At 44.5% G+C, this 23,640-nt stretch overlaps 1 protein-coding gene across 1 annotated transcript in view; it reads left to right on the top strand.

Moving 5' to 3' along the window:
• The first annotated feature begins 200 nt into the window (after window positions 1–200).
• The window catches only part of JPH3 (junctophilin 3), an 87,005-nt gene continuing 63,565 nt past the window's right edge, over window positions 201–23,640 (top strand). Inside the window, exon 1 of the mRNA XM_083754525.1 lies at window positions 201–1,794. Coding sequence (XP_083610651.1) covers window positions 1,413–1,794 — 382 coding nt within the window. The 5' untranslated portion in view covers window positions 201–1,412. The remainder of the gene's footprint in view (window positions 1,795–23,640) is intronic.

Raw genomic sequence — 23,640 nt, 5'->3', positions numbered from 1 at the left:
TGAATGAATAAGCCAGGTTAGTGTTGGGCTATCATTATGGAAGGCAAGAGCTCCCCCTTGGTTTCCCTGAGAAATCTTTACCCTCTTCATAGGCTGATAGATTGCAGCCTGCCAAATGCATTTTTTCTGGATGCTATCTCTCTCTGGCCTGCTGGAGGTTTTTTAGCCTCCTGTCTCTAAGGAAGTGAAAGAGAACAGAGAGATCTGCTGGGGGGGGCGAGGAGAGAGCGAGCGATGAGTGTTACGCAGTTCCTGTACCTTTAAATCTAAGGAGCTTGAGCTGAGACAGAGAGCGAGAGAGGCAGAAGCTGAGCCGGGGGTCTGTTCCCCTTAATAAGCAAGATCGGTCTCCACTGAGGAAGATGGGAAGAAGAGGGTGAGGAGGATGCAAGAAGACCTCTGCCCCTCCCAGACTGGAGATACAAAAAAGGAAAGAGAGAGAGGCGCCTCTTTCCCTCCATCCTCAATCTCTTCCGCCTCCTCCATCCCTTCTTTTTCTGCCACCCTGCTGAAAGAATCCAGCCCTTCCGAAAAGGGCATCTCTCCCTGTCTCTCTCTTTGAAGGCAAAATGTGGGAGTCGTTCCAAAAAACAAGCCGAGATCTAACGGAGTGAGAGGTTTGCTGTGGGTGGCGGTGGGAGGTGTGGGGAGGGGGGGAGGAGGAAGAAAATGAGAACAGTTGTTTTTGTAGGGTGAGGTGTAGGTGTGTTTGTGAGTGTGTATGTGTGTGTGTGTGTTTGTGTGTGTGTATGTATGTATGCGTGAGTGTGTGTGTGTGAGAGAGAGAGAGAGAGAGAGAGGAAGAGAGTGTGCGTGAGACTGAGACAGACACAGACACTGCATTGCTGCTGATTCAGGAGTCTCTCCAGCAAAAACATAACCACCAAGATGCTGCTCTGCCTTGGACTGCCTGATCCATTTCTCCATCAAAACAGCAGCAGGTGGAGGTCACAGAGGGGGATTTGAGACCCTTCCTGCCGCCTGCGTGTTGCATCCTCCCCCCTCCCGCAAAAGCAGGAATTCTTCTTCTTATATGTTGGCTCTTGGCCTGTTTCTCCGCATCCTTTCTTTCCCTGGGTTTTGCCTCGGATGGTTTTAAAGAAGACTTGCTTGCACCAAAACCTGCCTGATTTGCTGTTCTGGACAATATTATTCTCCCTCTTTTGCTCCAATCCAGCCTCCAGAGCAGGAAGCCAAGAGGATCAAGGTTCCATGAGTCTCCCCCTTGAGAAAGTGTGAGCAGCAGAAATTGACTCAAGCAGCTATTTGGATTTGGTGCATTATTTAAGGTGTTGTTTGGGGTTTTTTTCCCCCTCCCCTGGCGGCTGCTTCTCCTCCTCCTCCTCCTCTCTCTCTCTCTCTCTCTCTCTCTTTTTTCACCTTTTTGAGAATTTTCAAACTGAGTTACATGCATGTCCAGTGGGGGAAGGTTTAATTTTGACGATGGAGGGTCCTATTGTGGAGGCTGGGAGGACGGCAAGGCTCACGGCCACGGAATATGCACCGGCCCCAAGGGTCAAGGAGAGTATGCGGGTTCCTGGAGTCACGGCTTTGAAGTGCTGGGGGTCTATACCTGGCCGAGTGGCAACACCTACCAGGGCACCTGGGCCCAGGGAAAGCGCCACGGCATTGGTGTGGAGAGCAAAGGGAAGTGGGTGTACAAAGGCGAATGGACTCATGGATTTAAGGGACGCTACGGAGTACGTGAATGCACAGGCAATGGGGCCAAATATGAAGGCACCTGGAGCAATGGTCTTCAGGATGGTTATGGGACAGAGACCTACTCGGATGGAGGTAAGTAGCCCATTTGGTCCTTCTTTTCCTTGGTGTTGTCCAGTGGATCATCCTTCCTTTTCTCTGCCAGGTTGTGGTGTATTCTTTTAGGAAGCCCTGCCAGTTCAAGCTTACTTCTTACTGTAAGACAGAGAAAAGCAGCTCACCCAGGCAGTGCCCCTTCCCAATGGAGCCCTCTAAGTTCATTTGTGACCAGGGCTGTTTCTTTTCTTGTTCTGTGTTGCCTGATGAAGGGAAGGCCTTTTTTTTGCAAGCTGGTTTGTTGGATAGAGTGGGGGGTAGGAGGCTGGAAGGCATTCAAATTCTTACTCAGCTATGAAACTCCCTGTGGTGGGTTAGTCACTATCTTTCAGCTAAGCTTACCTTGTGGGTTGCTGTAAGGATAAATGAGGTGAGAACTGTGAAACATTTTTATTTTATTTTTTGAGTATGCAAAAGAGCTTAGAAATTAAGAGCAATGGCTGTGAGGAACCAAACTATATCCAAAGTTGTATATGAGGAGGAATACAGTAAGGCAGGGTCAAGAAATTGGTTAGAATCATAACAGGAAATGCAGGTTTTTGGTATCTGGAGCAAATGACCCAAGAGAGACCCCTTTACATGGATTAATCTGAGGCACAGTTTGCCAGGAAGTGACGTTTGGCTTCCATTCATTTTCATGAGGGTTGTTCAGAACGTCCCAGTGAATTATGCCCCCTGGATCAGATTTGTGTCTCTGCCACTGCCAGTCTGCTATCCTTAATTGTTGCCCATAATCTGCCACCCGAGGTGGTCATGTGCCTGTCCTATCATTGGACTGTTTCATGACTTGAAAGCATGACTCTAGACCCACCACTTGAACCTGTAGGTTCTTTCAGCTCTGAAGCGGATTAGGTTTAAAAACAAACAAACACATAACACAGGCAGCAAGATGCACTGCTGGATCTTCTCAATGCAGGCGCTTTGAAATTCTCACCATAATGAAAACATATTGCAAGCTGCTATCATTTTTTATAATTCCCCCTCCACGCATAAAGCTCAACCTGATGCATCCAGAGCTTATCTTGCAAATGACTGCAATTCATAGAGGGTTCCCACAATGAGATTTCATAGCTTGATTGTGTATAGCAGGGGTAGAGGCCCTCAGGCCCAGAGGCCAGATGTGGGCCCAAGCCTCTCTCTCTAGGCCATACTCCCTCTTTAGTCATGTCCTTTCTGCCCAGGCCACCCTGCTCACTGCTCTTCCTTCACACCCTCATTGAGTGCTTTTGTGTGGCTGGGATGTGTCCTTGAACTCTGATAATGACTTGCCTGCCTGTATAGAACATAGAAAGGTGTATGTGTGTAGAAGTACATTTACATTTGTTGCTCTGGCCCTGTCCATCACTAACTTGCAGCTCCCAGAACGTTGCTCAGAAGGGAATGTGGCCCAGGGACTGGAAAAGCTTTCCCACTCTTAATGCAGAGAAACCCAGAGGCAGGTGAGGACAACTGGTTTTGACCTCTGATGGCACTTTCAGGTGTATCAGGGTGAGTGGGAATGGGTACAAATACTGAATAAATATTTAGCAGAGAAACAGGGAGAAATTATTTAGTTCTGATGTCTTATCCTGAGAAAACAGCTTCCTTTCTCCCAAGTGACTGAATCACTCGGTCTCTTGTTCATTGACAGTGTCCCAGCTTCCCTAGGTACTAGGGACCAAACCAGCTTCCAAGAGCCCCGTGGAAACAACAAGGGAGGCCTCTGGTTTTCATCTTATGTGTCTGTATCCAAACAGCTTTGATCTCCCTCACCCATGTTGCTTAGAGTGTTCTAAAGATTTTAGATAGAGAAAGAAAGAAAAACATCCAAGGCCTTTATCCTCAGCCTTGAAAGTCTGGATTGGCAGGGAGGAGGAGAAGCAGTAGAGATCCAAAGCTTCAAAATGCAACTCTTTATAAACAGGTTTGTTGTGCTGACTGGGGTAATAGCAGAATGGGGCAGTGGGAGGTTGGGGATGAGGAAACAGGACTTTGATATGTTTTAACACTCTGTGCTGTGCTTCCGAACTTACTTTGAAATGGTTAGAGCTGAGGGTTTTCTTGATTGAACACAGAATTTTGAAAGAGCATGGATACACTCTACGTGTTTCCTGCTCTACTTCTCTACCTTTATCACTCCCTAAGGAGACCTGGGATTATTCTGAATACATGGTTTTCTATAAAGACAAGACTGAAGACCAGCTTGAAAAGTCTCCTAAAACCCAAGGGATGGTTTTTTAAAGAAGGCATCTGGCCTGTCCATGCCTTTATCCAGAACTCAGGTGGTCACGATGGAATCTTGCTGCAGCAGTACAATTCCTAATGGATTCTGGCTGGCTATGGAGTCCACAGAATAGGACATAAATTTGAATAACCCAGGAATTGGACAGAAATGTAAATCTTCTGTTGTGGCTAAATTAATGTTGTCTCTAAAGCTAGAAAGGATGGGGGAAACAGACTTCATGATGGTTGTGAAACTAGTTTAGGAAGAAATGCTGTCCAGGTAGCAGAAACCTACCCAGCAAAGCTTTGGTGGAGAATTGTAGGGCAAGTGTGGGGAACTTTTGGCCCTTCAGATGTTGCTGCAACTCCCATCATCCCTAGTCATTGGCCATGCTTGTTGGGGCTGGTAGGAGTTATAGTTAAGAAATATCTGGAGGGCCAAAGGTTCCCCACACCTGATGTAGAGCCATGTTTGGCACCTATGATTATTTTTTTTCCATTTTTTAAAAAAATAACAACACTTTTACATTCAATTATACACCAAATTCATCTTGTTTGACTTCCTCCCCCGCCCCCAGCTTCCAAATCCAATCATTCATCATTATGCATATCATTATTTGTCCTCTGTATGTTTCAAATCTTAATTATAAATATGTTGTCCATATTTAACACATCATAAGTGTTACAACAACCCTGTTAATGTTTTAACGTATTTACAGTGTTCTTTAACATATTCTATAAATTTTATCCAATCTTGTAAGAATTTCTTCTCATCTTGTTTACTGATCCTATTGGTAAGGTTTGCCATTTCGGCATAGTCTATCATCTTGATTATCCATTCTTCCTTTGCGGGTGTGCCTTCTTTCCATTTTTGGGCAAACAGCATTCTGGCGATCGTGGTAGCATACATACACAGTCTCTTTAAGTTCTTTGGTATCTCTTCCCCCGTTATTCCAAGCAAGAAGGCTTCTGGGTTGTTGTTTTTTATAAAAGGTTATCTTAAACATTTTTTAAAAACTCATTGTAAATCATTTCCCAGAAGTCTTTTGCCCTTCTACAAGTCCACCACATATGCAAAAAGGTTCCTTCATTATCTTTACATTTCCAACATATATTGGTGGAATTTTTATATATCTTTGCAATCGTACCTGGGGTTAGGTACCAACGGTACATCATTTTCATATAATTTTCCTTTAAATAACTGTATGCAGTAAATTTTAAATCCTTCTTCCACAGCCTTTCCCATGACTCAAATGGAATGTTATGTCCCAAGTCTTTTGCCCATTTTATCATTACATCTTTAACCTCTCCATCTTTTGTTTCCCATTCCAACAGTAGCTTATCCAATTTTCAGACCTTGAGAATTCCTTACCAAAGCCTCTCTCCTTATCACTTCTGAATATATCATTTAATTGGTGGTATTGCAACCAATCCGTTAGCAGAAATTTTATTTCATCAAAATCTTTTATCCTCAATTTATTTTCTGTTTCTGTTAACAGATCTTTGTATGTGGCCCAATTTTATTTGCACCTACGATTAGCTCAGCAGTTGTCGGTGTAGAATCGAAACAGACATAAAAGTATGTCCCTAAAACTGGCTTGTGTCTCATATGTCTTTTAATCTTGGTTCACCTGAGGATAACAAATGGCCTTAGTGGAATTCAACTGAGTTCTTCAAGGGGACTGGGCTCGCAATCAGTCCTAATGAACTCATGCATTCAGATATTATTGCATCTGGATGTATGTATGGTCAAGAATATTACACTAGGAAGGAATGGCTCACTGCTTGTCATGACAAAAAGAGGTAGCTATTGGGAATTAAAGCTCATGTGCTGCTTTAATCCTTCTGATTTCTTAAGCTTCATCATTTCCTGGGATGTCAACATTGCTATCTGCCACAATTCTATTCTTTAAATCGTAGATAAACTTCAGTATTGTAAGCAGATCAAGTTTTATTAACAGGTTTAGACGAAGCAAAGCTGGTGTGTATTAAAGATCTGATCTGAAGAGTCTACATTTTCTTGCATAGGAGAAACCAACAAAAGGGCATCAAGGTGCCAACAGGAGCTCAGCATTATTTACTAATGACCATTGCTATGCGTACAGTACACTTTAGCTTGAATTTGGATCCAAGGGGTCCAAACACTTCTGTTTTCATGAGCTGTCCACCTTATTGGATGCACATTCCTCTTTCTACCTTTGATGCTCCCACCCACCTCCCCACATCCTATAACATGTGCTCATTCCTGTTGCAGCAATACACAGTTTCCTTTTGCTGTTATCAGGCTCTTGGAACTCCCACACACTCTCCTGTTCCTCAGGCACATGTGCATAGTCTCTCTCGCACACTTCAATGCTGTCATACACATAATATTCACCCTTTGTACACATACCCACACACAGATGCTCACACCTCCGCATTTGTTTCATGTTTCAGACATGTTTGTCAAAAACAGACCCATAGATTGCACAATTATATCTCACAGTTGCACAGATGCTTCAGAGGCACAGGAAAGGTATACTGGGCCTTGCAAGTACACAGATGCATTGCTCATACCCAGAAGCACACAGTGAATACCTTTCACATAGACACATCTCGTTTTCAGTATCACCCGGAGGCCCAAATCACAAACATTCCAAATCCCACTTTTCTCGATGTCATGTTGAAGTTGCCACCTGCATGTAATCACATTTCTGTATTTGCTGTGCATCCTGGATATATGCACTTGCATCCTGGTCAAATACATCATACGCACAGCCACATTGCTATTGTCAAACTGACTCTCCACATAAGCTTCCCTGTATTGGAGCAAGGGGTTCGGACTTGCGAACCCTTCCAACCCCATGATTTTATACATCTCTAGCAATGCCATTTCTCTCTCAAATCATGCATACATAGAAAGAAGAAGCATATTCTTGCTTTTCCAGGGTACAAACCTTTACAGCAATCAAGCAATGGACATTAGAGTGATAGGAGAACTAAAAGAGGAAACTGAGTACTCATTTCATGTTTCTAGGACTGAAAATTGCACTCTCTATATAAATGTGTGCGTGTGTAGCCTGCAAGCATTTCATACATGCCAGCAATCTCTATTTTAGCTGCTTTATATTTGGAAATTGAAGCAGAGCTAATTGAACAATACCAGAAAGGCATCCCAGTCCTGGAAATAACTAAGCAATACTATGTCAGGCTGACGTTAGCAACTCAAATTAGCCTAGCCAATCATCAAGAACATTCTTTTTTTAAAAAACAAAAAAAACCCAGTTTTAATTTCTAGCAATCTAATCTCAAAAGAAGCACACACTCTCAAACTTTCTCCTCCTCATATCAAAGCTTCCTTTTTCAGGACCTTGGAGAGTACTAATTGAGCTGACTGGGCATGCAATCAACTGGGCCCTGCTACCATAAAATTTCCACTGATTTCGATCCCTTTGCCGCAGCACCCTAAAATGAATGTGGTCTGCAAGCCTCAGTCCGTGGTTTATTGCAACCAATGCACTCTCCAAGGACACATCCAGATGGCCATTGTGAAGGGGGAGATGCTGTATGTGTATCAGGTGCATACCTGTCTCCTGTGGTCCTCCTGTGTGTTAACTCAATCCTTCCCTGGCCCTGGAGGTCCCTTCCCTTCCCTGAACAACAGCAAGCATATCAGACTAGTATTAAGTCATGAATGGAGACTGCAGAGCTACAGGGCTTGGTATACGGCAACCAATGTTTTCTCCAAGGACAGATCCAGATGGCAATTCATATGGTGCGAATCTAACTCTGATAAAGTGGAGGGGGAAATGGTACCGCCATTTGAAGATACTTCATGAGTCAAAGACTCGTTTACTGATTCACATGCACAACTTGTAACCCACCAAGCCAAATTCATCCACCTTGGTTGCCAGATGCTACAGAGCCACCCTCTTTTTTTCTGCAGTCCCACACAGGCAACAAAACAGGAGGCTGATTGAGTCCCTGGTGGACTTCCATAATGGCTGTGGGTGGTGCTTGGGTCACAAGGTATATGTAGACCTGGTGTACATCATCCTATGAAAGCTTTGTGGTGTTTGATCTGCAGTGGCTCTTTCTCACATGCAAGTAATCCTTAAATGCTGCCCTCAACCTGTGTGGCAGATAATGCATGTCCAAACCACCCTAACCACTCTCCAAGTTTATCACACAACTGCTCAGCTGAATGTGCTGAAAGCAGTTGCTCAACAATCCCAACCCATTAGGGGTATGGGCCAGCACATTTTTCAGGAATGCGCACTTGCACAGCCTCCAATGGCAACAGGGAAGTTTTTTAATGGAACTTTCCCAGCTCCCCACTTTGAGTTGTACCTTCCAGGAATGCAAATGGATTAGTTAGGAAAAAAACAACAAGTTGGAGGTAAGAAGCATCTCCTTCCACATGTAATGAATTTTATTCTAGGCTTTAACTATCTGTCATTCTCCTGCCCTCTTGATTTGCCCCAAAGTTGGTACCCACACTAAAAGGCATATTTACAAGAATTTGGATGATTTGTTCTATAGCCAAGGTTTTGTTCTGAAAATAAGATGGGTTTTGTTCTGAAAATAATATGGGTTTTTCACCTCACCACAGTGATAGAAATAGACACTGAACTCAGCTCTGTGGGTGTGTAGAGAGAGAGGGGTGGTGGTAAAGGAATATAATTATTATTCTTTGCTGCTGTTGTTTATTTATTGCCTTCCACATATGTATCTCAGGACGATGTACGAAACATAACAAAAACTGAAAAACACAAGAAATAGATGATTTTTGTTTGTGTGAAATTATACAGAATGGACACCTTGGCAGAGACCTCTTCATCCAGCAGGGAAAATGTGTCAGAACATATAATTATGCCCCCCTCTCTCTTATTTTACTCTCTTTCCTTATAAGGCCTTAGCATTTGCTTACTTTCCTGGACAGCACATCATCTTCCAGATGGGTTTCTTTTCGGAGGCACAGTAGCTATTTCCCCCACTGTGTAGGCCACTGGAGTGCTCTGGGTTTGTAATTTAGGCTAAGTGCACATCCCATTTGCACCTGTTTGATGATGAAATACTTGCCCCCATTCATTCCAGAGCCCCATGTGAACTTTGGTGTGTGAGCTCAGAGCTACCACATGTGCAGGGCACTTGTGCTGTTGTTCTGTAGAGAATAAAGAACTGTCGGCCCCCTCACCAAGCACAGATGGGCCACAGGTCAGAGCTTTGCATGCAGAAGGTCCCCCATTCAATCCTCAGTGGCATCTCTGGTTAAGTAGTCAGATAGCAGAGATGGGACAGATCTGCTCCTGAGACCCCAGAGAGCCGCTGTCAATCAGCACGGACCAGGGATAGGAAAAGTTGTGGCCCCCTCCAGATATTTTTGGACCACAACAGCCACCATTCCTGACCACTGATCATGTTGGATGGAGTCCAAACAGCATCTGCAGGGCCACAGCTTGCCCATTCCTGGGGTAAACAATACTGAGTTAGTTGGACCAGTGGTTTGACTCTGTAGAAGGCAACTACATGTGTGCAGGTTACAATTTTGCAGCGTTTCCTGAGGGAAACAATGCATTAAAAAGGTATAGAACCAACATAATGTAGTGCAGATTATAGTGTAGATTAGCAATCTTCAACATTGGCTAAACTGGCTGGGGATGATGGGTTCTGTATTCCAACTGCACTTCATGACCCAAAGTTGAAGAATGCTGGTGTAGATAATTATAATCGCTAGAATTCTGTCAAATGGTATTATAGGACCCTCCTGGTACCTTTTTAAAAATTACACATTCCTGATTATTTGTGCTATAAGGCTATGTGGGGGAAGGGCAGTGTCACACATGATCCTGCTTTTTATACTGTTCACACTTGCAAATGTTTCAGGGTGATCACACTGCTTCATTTCCAGTCAGTGCTTATCCTGTAATTACCTGCTGAAATCATGTAGCTTTTTATACCAGAAAAGTTCTAGTTTATTTTTGCCCTGCTTTTTGTGCTATAGCCCCTCTGGAGAGCAACGAGATGGTAGCTTTGGGGAAGCATTGCAGAACAACAAGTAAAGCAGAATAAATCCACCACTAAGGCACCATTTTTGTCTTAAGAACATGTTGCTGAATACAACCAAAATCAAACACAGGTCTGGAGGGGCCCAGTAAGATTTCCCTCAAGATGATGGTGAGGGATTGTTTCTTTTCCTGGGATGTAAGGTGTGTGGCAAGCACCCTCTTCAGCCCTTCTTGCTCATATTTTTCCCTGTCAGATTCTCTTCCTGATAGTGAAGCATCTGAGCAACCGGCTGGTTTTTGTTAAGTGCCTTGGTTTCGCTGTTTACAATTCACCTCAGCGTCGTGGTAAATGTACCATGGAACATTGCATAAGGAGAGAAAGGGCCTTAACTTGCCTGAGAAGTGGGACGAGATCACAGAGTTTGTGATGAGGATTATTGAGTTTGAGGATTAGTGAAGAGAAAGAGAGAGAGAGAGAATTAGCCAGATTCTGCTGTACTTTGTGCAGGAAGCGTATTAGAAATAATAAGGCAGCTGAATGCATTTGGGAATGTTTAGCATGATACATGCTGGAGCATCAGACAATTTTGTGGCACCGATCTTACCCCCAGAAGGAAAGCAAGCGTGATGGTCTAGTAGGAGGCTTGGATCAGGACAGGAAAATGGGCTGATTCAGGTGCCATTGATGCTGGGTGCTTTTTAGGTGAGTGGCCATGATCCTTTTCTAGCCATAAAGCCTTGGCAAGTAAACATTTCTCAGCCTAACCTACTATGCTGGGTTGTTGTTATGGAAGAATGATAGAAGCCTCCATTCCCTGGAAAGGGCTACAGACATAATTTATGAATAAATGGCAGTCTAAGGTTGCACAGTGTAGAGCTCCTTCTCTCTTGCCGCCAGGTTCTTGTGGCATTCACCTGGGGGGCATGGAACTCCTGGGGACAGATGCTCAGTGGCTCTTTTACAACCTGCCTGAATATTGTCATAGATACAGCTCCCTCTGCCTCTGCTGCTACTGAAGCACTATGGAGATGCCTGCCTGTTGCAGAGAGTCCTCTCCTGCACTTTACTCCACCCCACCCCACATTAGCCCCATGTGCCCCATGGAGAAGATCCTTCCTGGAACACCTGATTTCCAGAGCATCAGAAGCCACCCAAAGTGTCATTTAATCCATGGTAGCTTTTTTTTAAAAGCAGGCGTGGGGAATTTGTGGCCTTCCAGGTGTTGCTGAACTAAAATGCCCACCAGCCCCAGCAAACATGGCCAATGGACAGGGATGATGGGAGTTATATTTCTGCAACATCTAGAAAGCCAAAGGTTCATCACACATGCTTTAAAGCCTCCTTCAACAGAGGCTCCCGGTCCAAACTTTTTCTTTGGACAGAGAAAGGAGATGCCACAAGCTCTTTAAGGCAGCCTATTGCTGAACAGTGCTTTACATTTGGAAAGTTTCCTCCTTATATTCCTTATATTTCACCCTGGAGTAGGGGTCAGCAACTGGAGGCTCCAGCTCTGATCTGGGTCCATCAGGAGGAGTTCTTCCTAGCTTTTCAGCCACCACCCTAGAAGCCAAAGGAGGTGAGGCAACAGAACTTACTGGCTGGCTACTTTGGGGGTAGGCAGGTAACTGAGGTGCAGGTTTATTGCTCCTAAGCTTCTTATGAAAGCCCTCAGGAAAAAAACTAGTTTCTGACAGGCCACCTAAATCAAGCTTCTTGTAATTTAATTCTATTTCGTCTTGATCTTTGAGAACATAAAAAGAGCCTGGCTGGTCAATCAGGCCAAAGGCCCATCTAGTCCAGCATTCTGTTTTCACAGTGGCTGATCAGATGCCCCAGTGGGAAGCCCAAAAGCTGGCCCTGAGTGCAACTAGTTATTCCCAGCAAATGGCATCCAAAGCCATACTGTCTCCGTCCATGGCAGTCAAGCATAGCCATCACTGCTAGTGGCCACTCGTAACCTTATCCCCCAGGATAAGGATGCATTGAATCCTGTAAAAAACATCAAGTTGGTGGTCATCATTACATCTCAGGGTAATTAATTCCAATTCCATATTTTAACTATTTGATGCCTCAAGAAATACTTTTGTCTGTCTGTCTTGAATCTTCCAACCCACAGCTTCATTGGATGGCCCCAAGTTCCAGTTTTATGAGAGAAGGGAAAAAAACTTTTCTCTTTACGCTTTCTCTCCATCCTGCATAATTTTACACACCTCTGTCACAGACCCTCCAAGTGTCCTGTTTTCCAGGGATGTCCCTGATTTAGAGAAGCCGTTCCAGTTTCTGATTTGATTCCAGAAAGTCCTGCTTTTCCTTAGGATGTCCCTTTTTCATTGGAGAGATGTTGGAGGGTATGGAGTTATCCGACCCCCAAGCCGTCTGAGGGCAATCCTGTATAGGGAAGTTTTTTTAAATGTTTTATGTTTTATTATGTTTCTGTATATGTTGGAAGCTGCTCAGAGCGGCTGGGGCAACCCAGTAAGATGTGTGGGGTATAAATAGTAAAATTATCATTATGGAATAGGACGTACCTATTTTCATTGAAGAAATGTTGGAGGGTATGCTATCATGTCCCCTTGTACTCACATTTTCAAGTTTAAACTAAAAACCTCCAAGTGTTCTTTAATAGGGAGTATATTCACAGTGAGTTTAATACGCTCATGTTAGCTGTGAGCAACAATTTTGTTACAGATTGAGAATCCACACAAACTGTCAAGCAGGAGGGACAGAAATTTGCCTTGAGAATATAGAGGAGCATTGTCTCTTGGTGGTAAAGTTTATTCTAGAGCAAACTGGGAGAGCAACATTGCATACACAGAGAGATTTTGTTTCAAGTATCTATATGCTATTTTCAGCCAAAAGAAATTCTTGAAGCAGCTTTCAAAAACATTAAACAATTGGGCATTTAAACCAAATAAAGAAGCAACATTTTTAAAAATGGAGGGTGCGTGAATCAAAGGTACCATTCCACTAAGGCCTTTTGCCAGCTGCCTTAGGAATTTCTGAAAGTAATTCGGAATGCAGAGAAGGCCCCTCCAATGGGAGAAGGCAATATTGTTCCCAATATGCCCAAGAAAACTATATGAACAAGAGAGGGTTTTGCATCTGGAAAGGTAATGCATACTGAGGCAGGCAGAGGAAAAACTCTCACTCCAAACTGAAAGTCCAATTTAAATTTTGTTTTGTGAACAAGATTGCCTGCATTGTCCAGTCTGAATGTTGGTTCATATCCTAGAAGGGCCAGAAACTCACCAGCTAGCCATAGGGCAATTTACTAATTTCTCAGCCTCAGCTTCTTATCTAGAAAATTAGTGTAATAATGACATAGCCCACAGTGCTGTTTCAAGAAAGCGTTAAGTACAGATAATGAAATACACAAATATACAATATATGGCAAGAGGTTGTAAAAACTTGTGATGTGATGTCTTAAAGCCTTTCTTCTTCATTTATGAAATGTGTGTAAGGATATAGTAACATCAAAAGCAAGGATGATTGTTTTTGCTTTGTGCTGGCTTGAAATCACAGGAAGTTGTCCTTTGGGAAACTGGTGAAAACAAGCCTTTTCTCTCAGGAGAATACCGGGCGGAGGGCCCAAGAGTTCAACAAACAAACAAAATGAAAGAAGGAAATTACTTGGGAGTGTATCACACAGGAGATCTGCCAGATATTGCCTTTAAACTTTGGTTCTCACTAGGCTTTCCTCTAATCACAGATTAAATATTGCAACTGGAGGTGGGGATATTATATTTTCCCAAAATTCAAGCAGCAGAATTTTTGTTGGGCAAAATGTTTTTCTTCTCCTCCATCTCCTCTGCTAGCACCATCCCCTCTATTAGCAATGTTTTGCAGAGTGAGTGCCAATCCTTATTTAGCCAAAACTGCACCATACACACACAGGAGAGGTTTCAGCTCAAGGGAGCAAGCATTATAGAGCTACCAAAAAGAAGAAGGAAAAATAGAAACAAAAATGTAAGGAAGCAAACAGACAACCCCCAAAACAACTCACTGAGGCCTGGACATACTCAGTAGACACAGGATGCTGGCTGGCTGCTGAAGGGAAAAAGCTGAAAACTGTGGGAGGGAATGGAATGGAGTATCCCGGGGAAGGGTCTGACTGGCCAGAACCTTGAACAGGAGCATTCCATGTTGCACCAATATGTTGCAGGCCCTGCTTACCTCCATTGTAATGGTGATGATGGAATATAGTTCTCTGATTGTCAGGAAATGCTACTGAATGTGGCCAAGTGACTCATATAACCCTGTGCCTGTGCTGTTTTTTTGTGGCTGCTTTTAAAGATGCACCTTTTAACGTTTTTAGAGGCAACACACTCCCTTACTTAACCATCAGAGCTATTGAAATATGCACCTGTTTCTGCACATTCTTTGGGGGGGCAGGGAAGGGGGGGAATGAAGGGGAATGGGAAAGAATAGCTGTGCCTGTTAAAGCTGCACACCAAAGACTCTTTTGGAACCGAACGATGCCCTGCTGCACCTTTAAGAGCTTCTGCTGTTTCCATCTTTAAGCACCTCTGCTTTGAAACAGCCAGGTAGCTCACTGCAATATGCCGTGTTGTTACTGTTTTAATGCATTACATGCCTGAGATTCTCCAACGCTGCCACTTTGCATGGAAATGAATCCTGCATTCCAAATCCACCGTTGGAGGCCAATGCAGCATATTTCCAGACTCAAAAATCGAAATCCAGGTCGAAGCTGTGGTGCAGTGCGCGCTTTCCTTTCCTGCTCAGTAAAGATTCAAGCCAAAGCACCTCCCATTTTCTTCGTAGCCTTGTCTGCCTCAGGCACCCCCCTTCCCACCCCCAGCCATGCCCCAGCATCCTTGCATTTTCATGTTCTGAGTGAGTCAGTTCCTTCTCTTCCACTCCATCTTCGGCAAATGCATGCCGATATTTTTTTTGTTACTTGTCTCCGGCAGAAGCATTTCCCCTCGGCCAGCCTGCCTTTCTTTACAGCACTTTCTTCCTCCTCTAATAGCCTTGTTACCTCTCCCCCTGCTCATTTCAGGCAGAGGTGGCCTTTGCGGCTCTGCTGCCTTCTGCTTGATCATTGGTATTTTCCAAAGAAGCCTGTTGCTTAATCACACAGGCTGGAAGAAGGAAATATTATTCAGTCTCTGGAGGGAAAGAGTCCAGAACAATGGGCTTCTTTAAAAAGAAAAACCTACCAACCAAATAAGCCACCCAAAGTGATAGTCACTTGGAACAGAAGCTGAGGAGCGAAGCTGAAGCAGAGGCAAATTCGCTCTCCCCAATGTGCTTGTATCTATTCAAATATATTTTATCCAAATTCATAGGAAATAAAAAAAGGACACTGCCATTCCAGGTCAAACTTATTTGTCCATCTAGTTCAGTACTGTCTACTCTGACTGGCAGCCATTCTCCAATGTCTCTGACAGAGACACCTTTCCTATTGCCTTCCTGTATGATCCTCTTCGTTCAAGATACTGGCTATCAAATGAAATCTGAATGTCAGATTAACACTGTGTAAGGATACAAGCGAAGAAGCTTAAGTTCCAATTCATGCCAACTTGTTTAAATTAAACTGGAAAATTTGTTTATGCATTTATCTTGTACATTTCAACTTCATTAGATCCAGTTAACTGGATTCCTAACCCAAGTCCATGTTTGGCATGCATTAATTAATTTTATTAACTCAAAATCAGGGTGATGTGTTGCTTTAATTAAGGCAGCGCGTAGGCAAGTTTAAATCCTCCTGTGAGTTATTTCCAGTGCCTGGGGGCTGTAACCAACTAAGTCTTACTCAGAGTAGACCCACTGAAAGTAATGGATCTATGTTTGCCATGGACATGAATTTCTAGAGGTCTGTTCTGAGCAGGACTAACATTGGATAACAACCCCAAGGAAAGAAACAAATAGCTTCCTTTTCCCCCAGCTCCACATTTTATACACCCTCAACATGCTCCTCAAAACACATACCTTAATAAGATTTTTGATAAGGTTTTGATAAGATGCTACTCTGGGAGAAGCAGGTGGAGTTGGGAGCTATATATACTCCTGTGGCATTATATGCACATACCCTCCAACATTTCTCTGATGAAAATAGGCACATCCGATTTATTTATACCCCTCCTATCTGACTGGGTTGCCCCACCCACTCGGGGCAGCTTCCAGCATATATAAAAACACAATAAAAAAGCTGCCTTCAGATGTCTTCTAAACATTGTATAGTTACTTATCTCCTTGGCTCTGGGGTGGGTATGGAGTCAAATGACACCCCACCCTCCAACATTTCTCCGATGAAAATAGGGACATCCTAAGGAAAAGTGGGACATTCTGGGATCAAATAAGGAACTGGGGTGGCTTCTGTATATCTGGGGCTTTTCCTGGAAAATAGGGACACTTGGAGGGTTTGTATGCTGTCTAGGCACCCTCACCTCTGTGAAGCAACGAGTGTTTTCACAGCTCCTTTGTTTTCCAGCACCAGAAGCTTCCTTCATATTTTCTTCCTTCCATTTCTGCACTGCCATATGAGTGTGGACTGAAGCAGAGCTATTCCCTTTGCACTGCCCTATTCCAGAGCCAGGGAACAGAGAACATGCAGCCCGTCTCCTATGATTATTTGTATTTGGGTATAGGATAGAGCGCAAGTGAGCAGCACACCAGCCTCATGTTATGCAGCCTCCCCCAACACCTCCTGTTCTCTGCTCTATTCTTCCATCCCAACAGAGTTCCTAGCCTCCTCCTCATTTCCTCATTTATTTACCGTGTAATCCTCTCTACCTTCTTCTGTGTTTTTAAGAACAATTAGAAGGGGCAGTATTTTATTTAAAGAAAGTAAACTTTAAAAAAAAAAAACCTTTTGCTAGTTGTCTTGGAGAAAAGCTGTCTGAGAAGAAACTGATAGGTTTCTGCCATGCATAGCACACTAAAGTCAGAAAGGAATTACCTTGTTGTACTAAATAAATCAATCTTCCATATACTTCTTTTGAGAACAACTTTTTTAAAAAAGCCTTGGGGCTCACTTCTTATCAAGCCTGCATAGGTTTGGGAATTTTAATGTGAGGTCGCCAGGATGAGAAGTGACGCAAGGTGATCTTTATTCCAGGTTAGTCAGTCCCAAACACTCTTTTATCTGGCTCCTTTCACCACTGGCATCTGCCCCCCACCCCACAGATAACCATCGAAGGAATGCAACCTTGGACAGCAACTAAATTGACCACCCCAGAACAACGGATGCAGTCTTTGAAAGTGGTCTCTCCCCCATCATTATTTCAGTGACAATAGAACAGAAATAGTTATTCATAAGAAGAACTCAGCATGGTTTTTTAAACAACAACAACACCCATCTCCCATCAGCATTCTGGTGTTGTCATTGTTGCAGTAATCCAATTTTCTACATTTCCCCCAAAAGCATCCCCATGCATGGGAGTCTAAAGTGGAGGTCTCTAGAGCATGAATAATGGTGGCAATATCAGCTGCATAGCCTTTGTCACAAAGGTGTTCAATACTAAAGTGCGCAAGTGTCAGGGGTTCAGAAGGAGAGACAAAGGAGGGGGAGCAAATGGAGAGTGAGGAGGAGGAGTACGAGGGAGGCGCAGGCAGTGACAGTGGCCAGAGTTATTCCACAAGCCTCTCTAGCGAATCGGAGGACTCACAGAAGGGAGCGCCGGTGGCCAGAGCGAAGGGGGCTCCAGGGGGGAAGCCCCAGGAGGAAGGGGCTAGCGGGGAGTCCCTGAGCAGCAGTTGGAAATCAGGACCAGCTTCTCCACCAGAGCGCAGTGGGGAGGGGGAGTCCCAGGAGTCGGGACCAGTGTCCTCACCACCAGAGGGAGGAGAGGAGTCAGGTTTGGCAACGCCCACATCAGGAAGCGGGGAAACGGTCAGAAGGAAAGTCACCGGCTGGGCGCGCGCGCCAAGTTCAAATGTACAGGAGCGCGGCACAGCAGGGACCCCGGAAAGGGAGCCAGGTCCTAAAGCCCGCCGGAGGGAGGGGCAAGACTCAGGAGGCTCAGCGTCAGAGGAGTCCAGGAAGGAGGGAACCCCAGAGGGCAGAAAGACCCAGCGAAGGAAAGAGCAGCATAGGAGGTGGAGCCGGGCTAGAATCTTAAACTGGTGTGGGTGGAGCAGTGAGTCAGAGGGGACTTAGCCGGTCTAGCGTCGAGACGTGGGTCTGCGCGCCCAGAGCTTGGAAATGGAAACTAAACTTTAATAAAGACTTTTGTATATAACATCCACTGGGCGTTGGTCCTCTGTGAGCTGGGACCTAGCGGCAGTCCTGACAGCAAGTTATGTGGCTGCACTCACTCAATCTCTTCCCAGTTCAGCAAAATGTCCCACTGTTTTCGAAAGCCATATGGGTTGCTTTCTCCGTGTCTGCAGTGCAGTTGGCATTATAAAAAAAAACCCTCACCCAACATCTCTCTCTCTCTTTCCTGTGTGCCTTTAACTGCTGCTTGATGGAGATTCAACAGGTGCACATTTTCCCTGTCATGCTGCACCTATTGAATTTCTACATGCCTTGTAAATCTCCCCCTCATTGGTTGCCTACTGAAAGACACATCAGTGTGAACTCCTTCTGCTTTTTCCAAGTGATGAGGCTCCCTTCTGAACTGTCACTCCCCAGGCTCATCGCCGTGGGTCCGTGGGAATATATTTTCTGAAGGCCCAGCGATACAACCAACTCGCTCATGAGCCACATCTCTGAGTCCTCACCCTCCTCCTTTTGGTCCTTATCCTAATCCCTAATCTTTCCCTACTTCCCAGCGCTAATCCTATAAATCCTCCATTAATCCTATCTGTCTCATTCTCTCTCCATCACCCTTCTCTGTCTTTATGTGTGTGCTGGGGACGGGTGGGGGAGACAGTGACGAACCTATGGAGGCTGCATTTTCATATTCTCCCACAGTAATATTTAATAGGCCCTGGAGCCATATCTCCCTCCCTCCCTCCCACATACACACAGAGAATTTATACCTCACTTGCTTCCACTACCCATCCATTCAAACTGCCTTGCTTGGGAAAAAGACCTGACAACGTTTTCTGGTGTGCAGGGAATTTAAGAAGAGCTCCTATGGATCAGATTAAAGGTTCATCTGGTCTAGACTTTCCTCCAAGGAGTTCAAGGTGGCAGACATGATTCTCCACCTCCTCATCTGTTCCTCACAGCAACCCTGTGAGGTAGGTGAGGCTGAGAGACCCAGTGACTGCCCTAAGGTCACCCAGAGAGTTTCATGGCTAAGTAGGAGCTTGAGCTGTGGTCTCCCGGGTCCTAGTTCAACACTCTCAACCATTACACCACAATGGAAGCTTGATATTTTCAGGAAGCTCACAAGAAGGCAATGACAGCAATAGCCCTCCCTTGTTGTTGTTTTCACCCAGTGTTGGCATTGTGATACACTTACCCCTGGGCATGGAGTTTCCATTTCAGTCTCAGAACTCATAGTCATTGATTGGCCCACTAATGTTCTCCATGTAGTTGCCTGATCTCCTTTTAAAGTTGTCCAATGCTGCAATCCTAACTCCACTGTGAATAAGCCCCATTGAATTCAATGTGACTTTCTTCTGATTATACAGGGTTGGGATTGTCCTGAAAACCATTGTTAACTGCATAGCAGATTTGTAACATCTACCCTTAGGACTGATGAGTGTTGCAGCTCCAAATGCCTGGAATACACCAGGTTGGGGATTTAAAGTATTCTTATCCTGCCCTTTGGTCAAAAGAGGCTCCAGGAGAAGCTTACAGATGTCAGCAATATGACAGTCCCTGCCTTCAGGCTTACATGTCTAAAATACACGATACAAAAGGAAAAGGGATTGGGAGGGAGGAAGGGAAAAGAAATGAAAAGCCAGGCAGAATTTCTTTGTTACATGTAATGACTGGCAGGAATAGAAAGGTATCAAGGAGAGGATCAAAAGTCAAAAGTTGCCAGTCTTCCAGCAGATCCGATGGGAAGGGTCCAATTTCTTTCCCTCTCCTGCAGCCTGATGAGAACCACTGGTGTAGGTTTGTGTGTGCTAAGATTTCTGGGCTTTAAGGCAAGAGCGAAGTTAATATGCAATGCATGGAAAAAGTGGATAGAGAAAGGTGTTTCTCCCTCTCTCCTAATCCCAGAGGACATCCAAGGAAGCTGAATGTTGGAAGATTCAGGACAGGTGAAAGAAACCTATACAAGCCGCTCTGAGGTCCTTGTAGGAAGGGTAGTGATGTGCTTCATGCAGCACATAGTTACTCCATTGAATATGTGCCCACAGGAGGCAGTGATGGTCACCAACTTAAATGGCTTTGAAATACTAAAGGTAAAGGGACCCCTGACCATTAGGTCCAGTTGTGAGCAGCTCTGGGGTTGCGGTGCTCATCCCGCTTTATTGGCCGAGGGAGCAGGCATACAGCTTCTGGATCATGTGGCCAGCATGACTAAGCTGCTGCTGGTGAACCAGAGCAGTGCATGGAAATGCTGTGTACCTTCCCGCTAGAGCGGTACCTATTTATCTCCTTTTACTTTGTGCTTTCAAACTGCTAGGTTTACTAGGTTGGCAGGAGCAGGGACCGAGCAACGGGAGCTCACCCCATTGTGGGGATTCGAACCGCCAACCTTCTGATCGGCAAGCCCTAGGCTCTGTGGTTTAACCCACAGTGCCACCCGCGTCTCACGGCTTTAAATAGGATTAGACAAATTCATAGAGGGGAGGGCTATTCAGCGGCGGAGAAAGCAGGTGTGGGGGATGTGGTTTGCCCCTGGTGTCATCATGGTGTGTGTGTGTGTGTGTGTGTGTGTGTGTGTGTGGAACAAAATGAGTTAAAAATAAAATAAAAATGGGCTCACCAAAGTTATTAGGAGTGATGTGGCGGCTTAGACACCTGCAGGTTCCACGCTGCCTGAAACAGCAGTGTGGGACTTGCCTCTGCCTACTGCCTCTCCCTCAGCAGCCCTACAGCTGAGGGGGAGGTGGCGGAGAGGCCCCAAGCATTGGAGAGGTGTGCCTCGCCCCCATAGGCATCTTGCCCCGCCCCATGGGTGGATCGCCCCGCCCTGGCTGCTGGACACGCCCCTTCATCAGGCACCCGAGCGGCTAGCTACACCACTGGGGCTATTGATGGTTGATAGCTATGACGGCTATGCTCTGCCTTCATGGATGGAGGCAGTAACACTTGTGAAAACCAGTTGCTAGAAACCAAGAGGGCTTCTGTGCTCAAATCCTGCTTGCGGGTTTCCCACATGCATCTGGTTGGCCACTGTGAGATTAGGATGCTGGACTAGATAGGCCATTTTAGAGAAAGAGAAGTGTCCAGGCACAAGGGACAGAATGGGAGAAAGGGCAAACTTTAAAAAAAATGTTCAAAAGAACATTTCCCACAACCGCAGAATCTTTTTTGTCAAGGATAATCATAACGGAAGTTCCCCAAAAAACCCAACAACCCGAGAAATTTGTTCCTGTATGTGGCAACTGCTGCATGTGTGTTGTTAGCACAAAAATGGAAAATAGATAAGGTACCAATGAAAGAAGAGTGGCATCTCAAATTGTTAGAATATGTTAGCTGGCATGATCACTAGAATAAGAAACCAAAATGAAAAAAGATATAAGGAGGACTGGGTATTATTTATTGATTATATGAAAAATTATTATAAACAATTAGCCTAGCAGGATAGTAATATTTTCAACAACATAAGTTAGAACTAGAATTGACGGGAGGAGCAGAGAAAGATTGGGGAAACAAATAAAACATGAGAGGAAGTGAAAGATAAAAGGAACCATGGAAGGAGAGGAAGGGAAGTCAGTCAATGCCTGTTTTGTTTTGTTTTTAAATGTACTAGAATATGTAATATGCAATTTTCTTTTTCCTGTTTCCTATTACTTTCGGGGGTAGTTGTTTAGTATTTTTCTTCTGTTGAAATGTATCAGAAATGCAAAATAAATAAAAAAGAATGGGAGAAAGGGCAGAGTCATTTAAGACAATGGATCATAGTAGGTCCATAGCAAACTCATTTGCCCCAGTCCTTCTGGGCATGCTTTGGACTAATGGTTTTCCTATGGCAGGAGTCTGTCAGCTTCTGCATGCTTTTTCAACAGCCGGAACAGAAAGGGAACTAATTATTGGCTGGACATAGTATTAGGAACCTCTTATTCCATCACCAGAGCAGGTTGAACATATATAACTTGAAGGGGTCTGACCCTGATTATGCCTCTTAATACCAGTTGCTGGGAACTGCAAGTAGACAGAGTTCTGCTGTGTTCGTGTCCATCTTGCAGGCTTCCCACAGGCATCTGCTTGGCCACTATGATGCTGGATTAGATGGGCTTCATCCAACAAGCTCTTCTTATATTGGATGAAAGACCACCCAAGAAACCTATGAAAAGCACTCTGAGGACCCTGTAGAGAGGGTGGTGTATAAATGTATTAAATCAGTGTTCTTCAGTCTTGGGTCCCCAGACGTTGTTGGATTACAACTCCCATCAACCCCAGCCAGCCTTCCTAATGGTCAGGGATGATGGGAGTTGTAGTCCAATAACATCTGGGGAGCCAAGATTGAAGAACAATGTAATAAATAACTTTTTTTAAAAAAAAAAGGTTCCCTTTAATGTTAGCAGATGCTATGTAATACATTCCACTGACCTCTTCTGGACTGATGCAGAACTGCTCTGCAGTGCTTCTGCCTTTCAGCCAGAGAGATTGTGCAGGACAGTCTCCCCACCCTCTGCTCCTGCAAAGGCCTTCATGCAGCATTGTGCTGACAAATAATTTGGCCTTTGCCTGTTGGAAATAACACCTCCCCCCAAAAATAAAAAGAAATGTAAGTTTCTTTTCGCCAGTGGGAAATGCTTCATTGCAATTGCAATTCCATCCTGTCACTTTTCAAAATGTGACAAGTTCAGATGTTTGTAGAATTTCCCAAAGTTTTCACAGGGCCTGGATAGCTCAGTTGGTTAGAGTGTGGTGCTGATAATACCAAAGTTGCAGGTTCAGTCCCTGTATGGGACAACTGCATATTCCTGCATTGTGGAGAATGGGACTAGATCTGTGGTTCCCAACATAAAGCACAAGCCTCCTTTTTAAGGAGGGCAATTCAAGAATGAGTTATTAACAGTGAATGGCCTTTTAGGCTTCCTGAACAGGAGTTCACTTTTTGAATACAGTCATACCTTGAGATAAATACGCTTCAGGATAAGTATTTTCGGGTTGCGCTCTGCGATGACCCGGAAGTAATGGAGCGTGTTACCTCCGGGTTTCGCCGCTTGCGCATGTGCAGATGGTAAAAATGACGTGACGCACATGCGCTGAAGCGCCAAAACATGACCTGCGCATGCACAGATGTGCTGTCGCATCTTACGTTCTGTTCAGGATGCGAACGGGGCTCTGGAATGGATTCCTTTCGCATCGCGAGGTACCACTATAATAAGAATTATATTTCCAGTTACAGATAGGTAGCCGTGTTGGTCTGCCATAGTCAAAACAAAAAAAATTCCTTCCAGTAGCACCTTAAAGACCAACTAAGTTAGTTCTTGGTAGGAGCTTTTGTGTGCATGCACACTTCAGGTATTCTTCAGGTATCTGAAGAAGTGTGCATGCACACAAAAGCTCATACCAAGAACTAACTTAGTTGGTCTTTAAGGTGCTACTGGAAGGAATTTTTTTTGTTATAAGAATTATATGTCACGGGG

Source organism: Podarcis gaigeae (assembly GCF_964106915.1).
Source record: "Podarcis gaigeae genome assembly, chromosome: 8".
Lineage (NCBI taxonomy): Eukaryota > Metazoa > Chordata > Lepidosauria > Squamata > Lacertidae > Podarcis > Podarcis gaigeae.
This window is presented reverse-complemented; position numbering and strand designations above follow the sequence as displayed.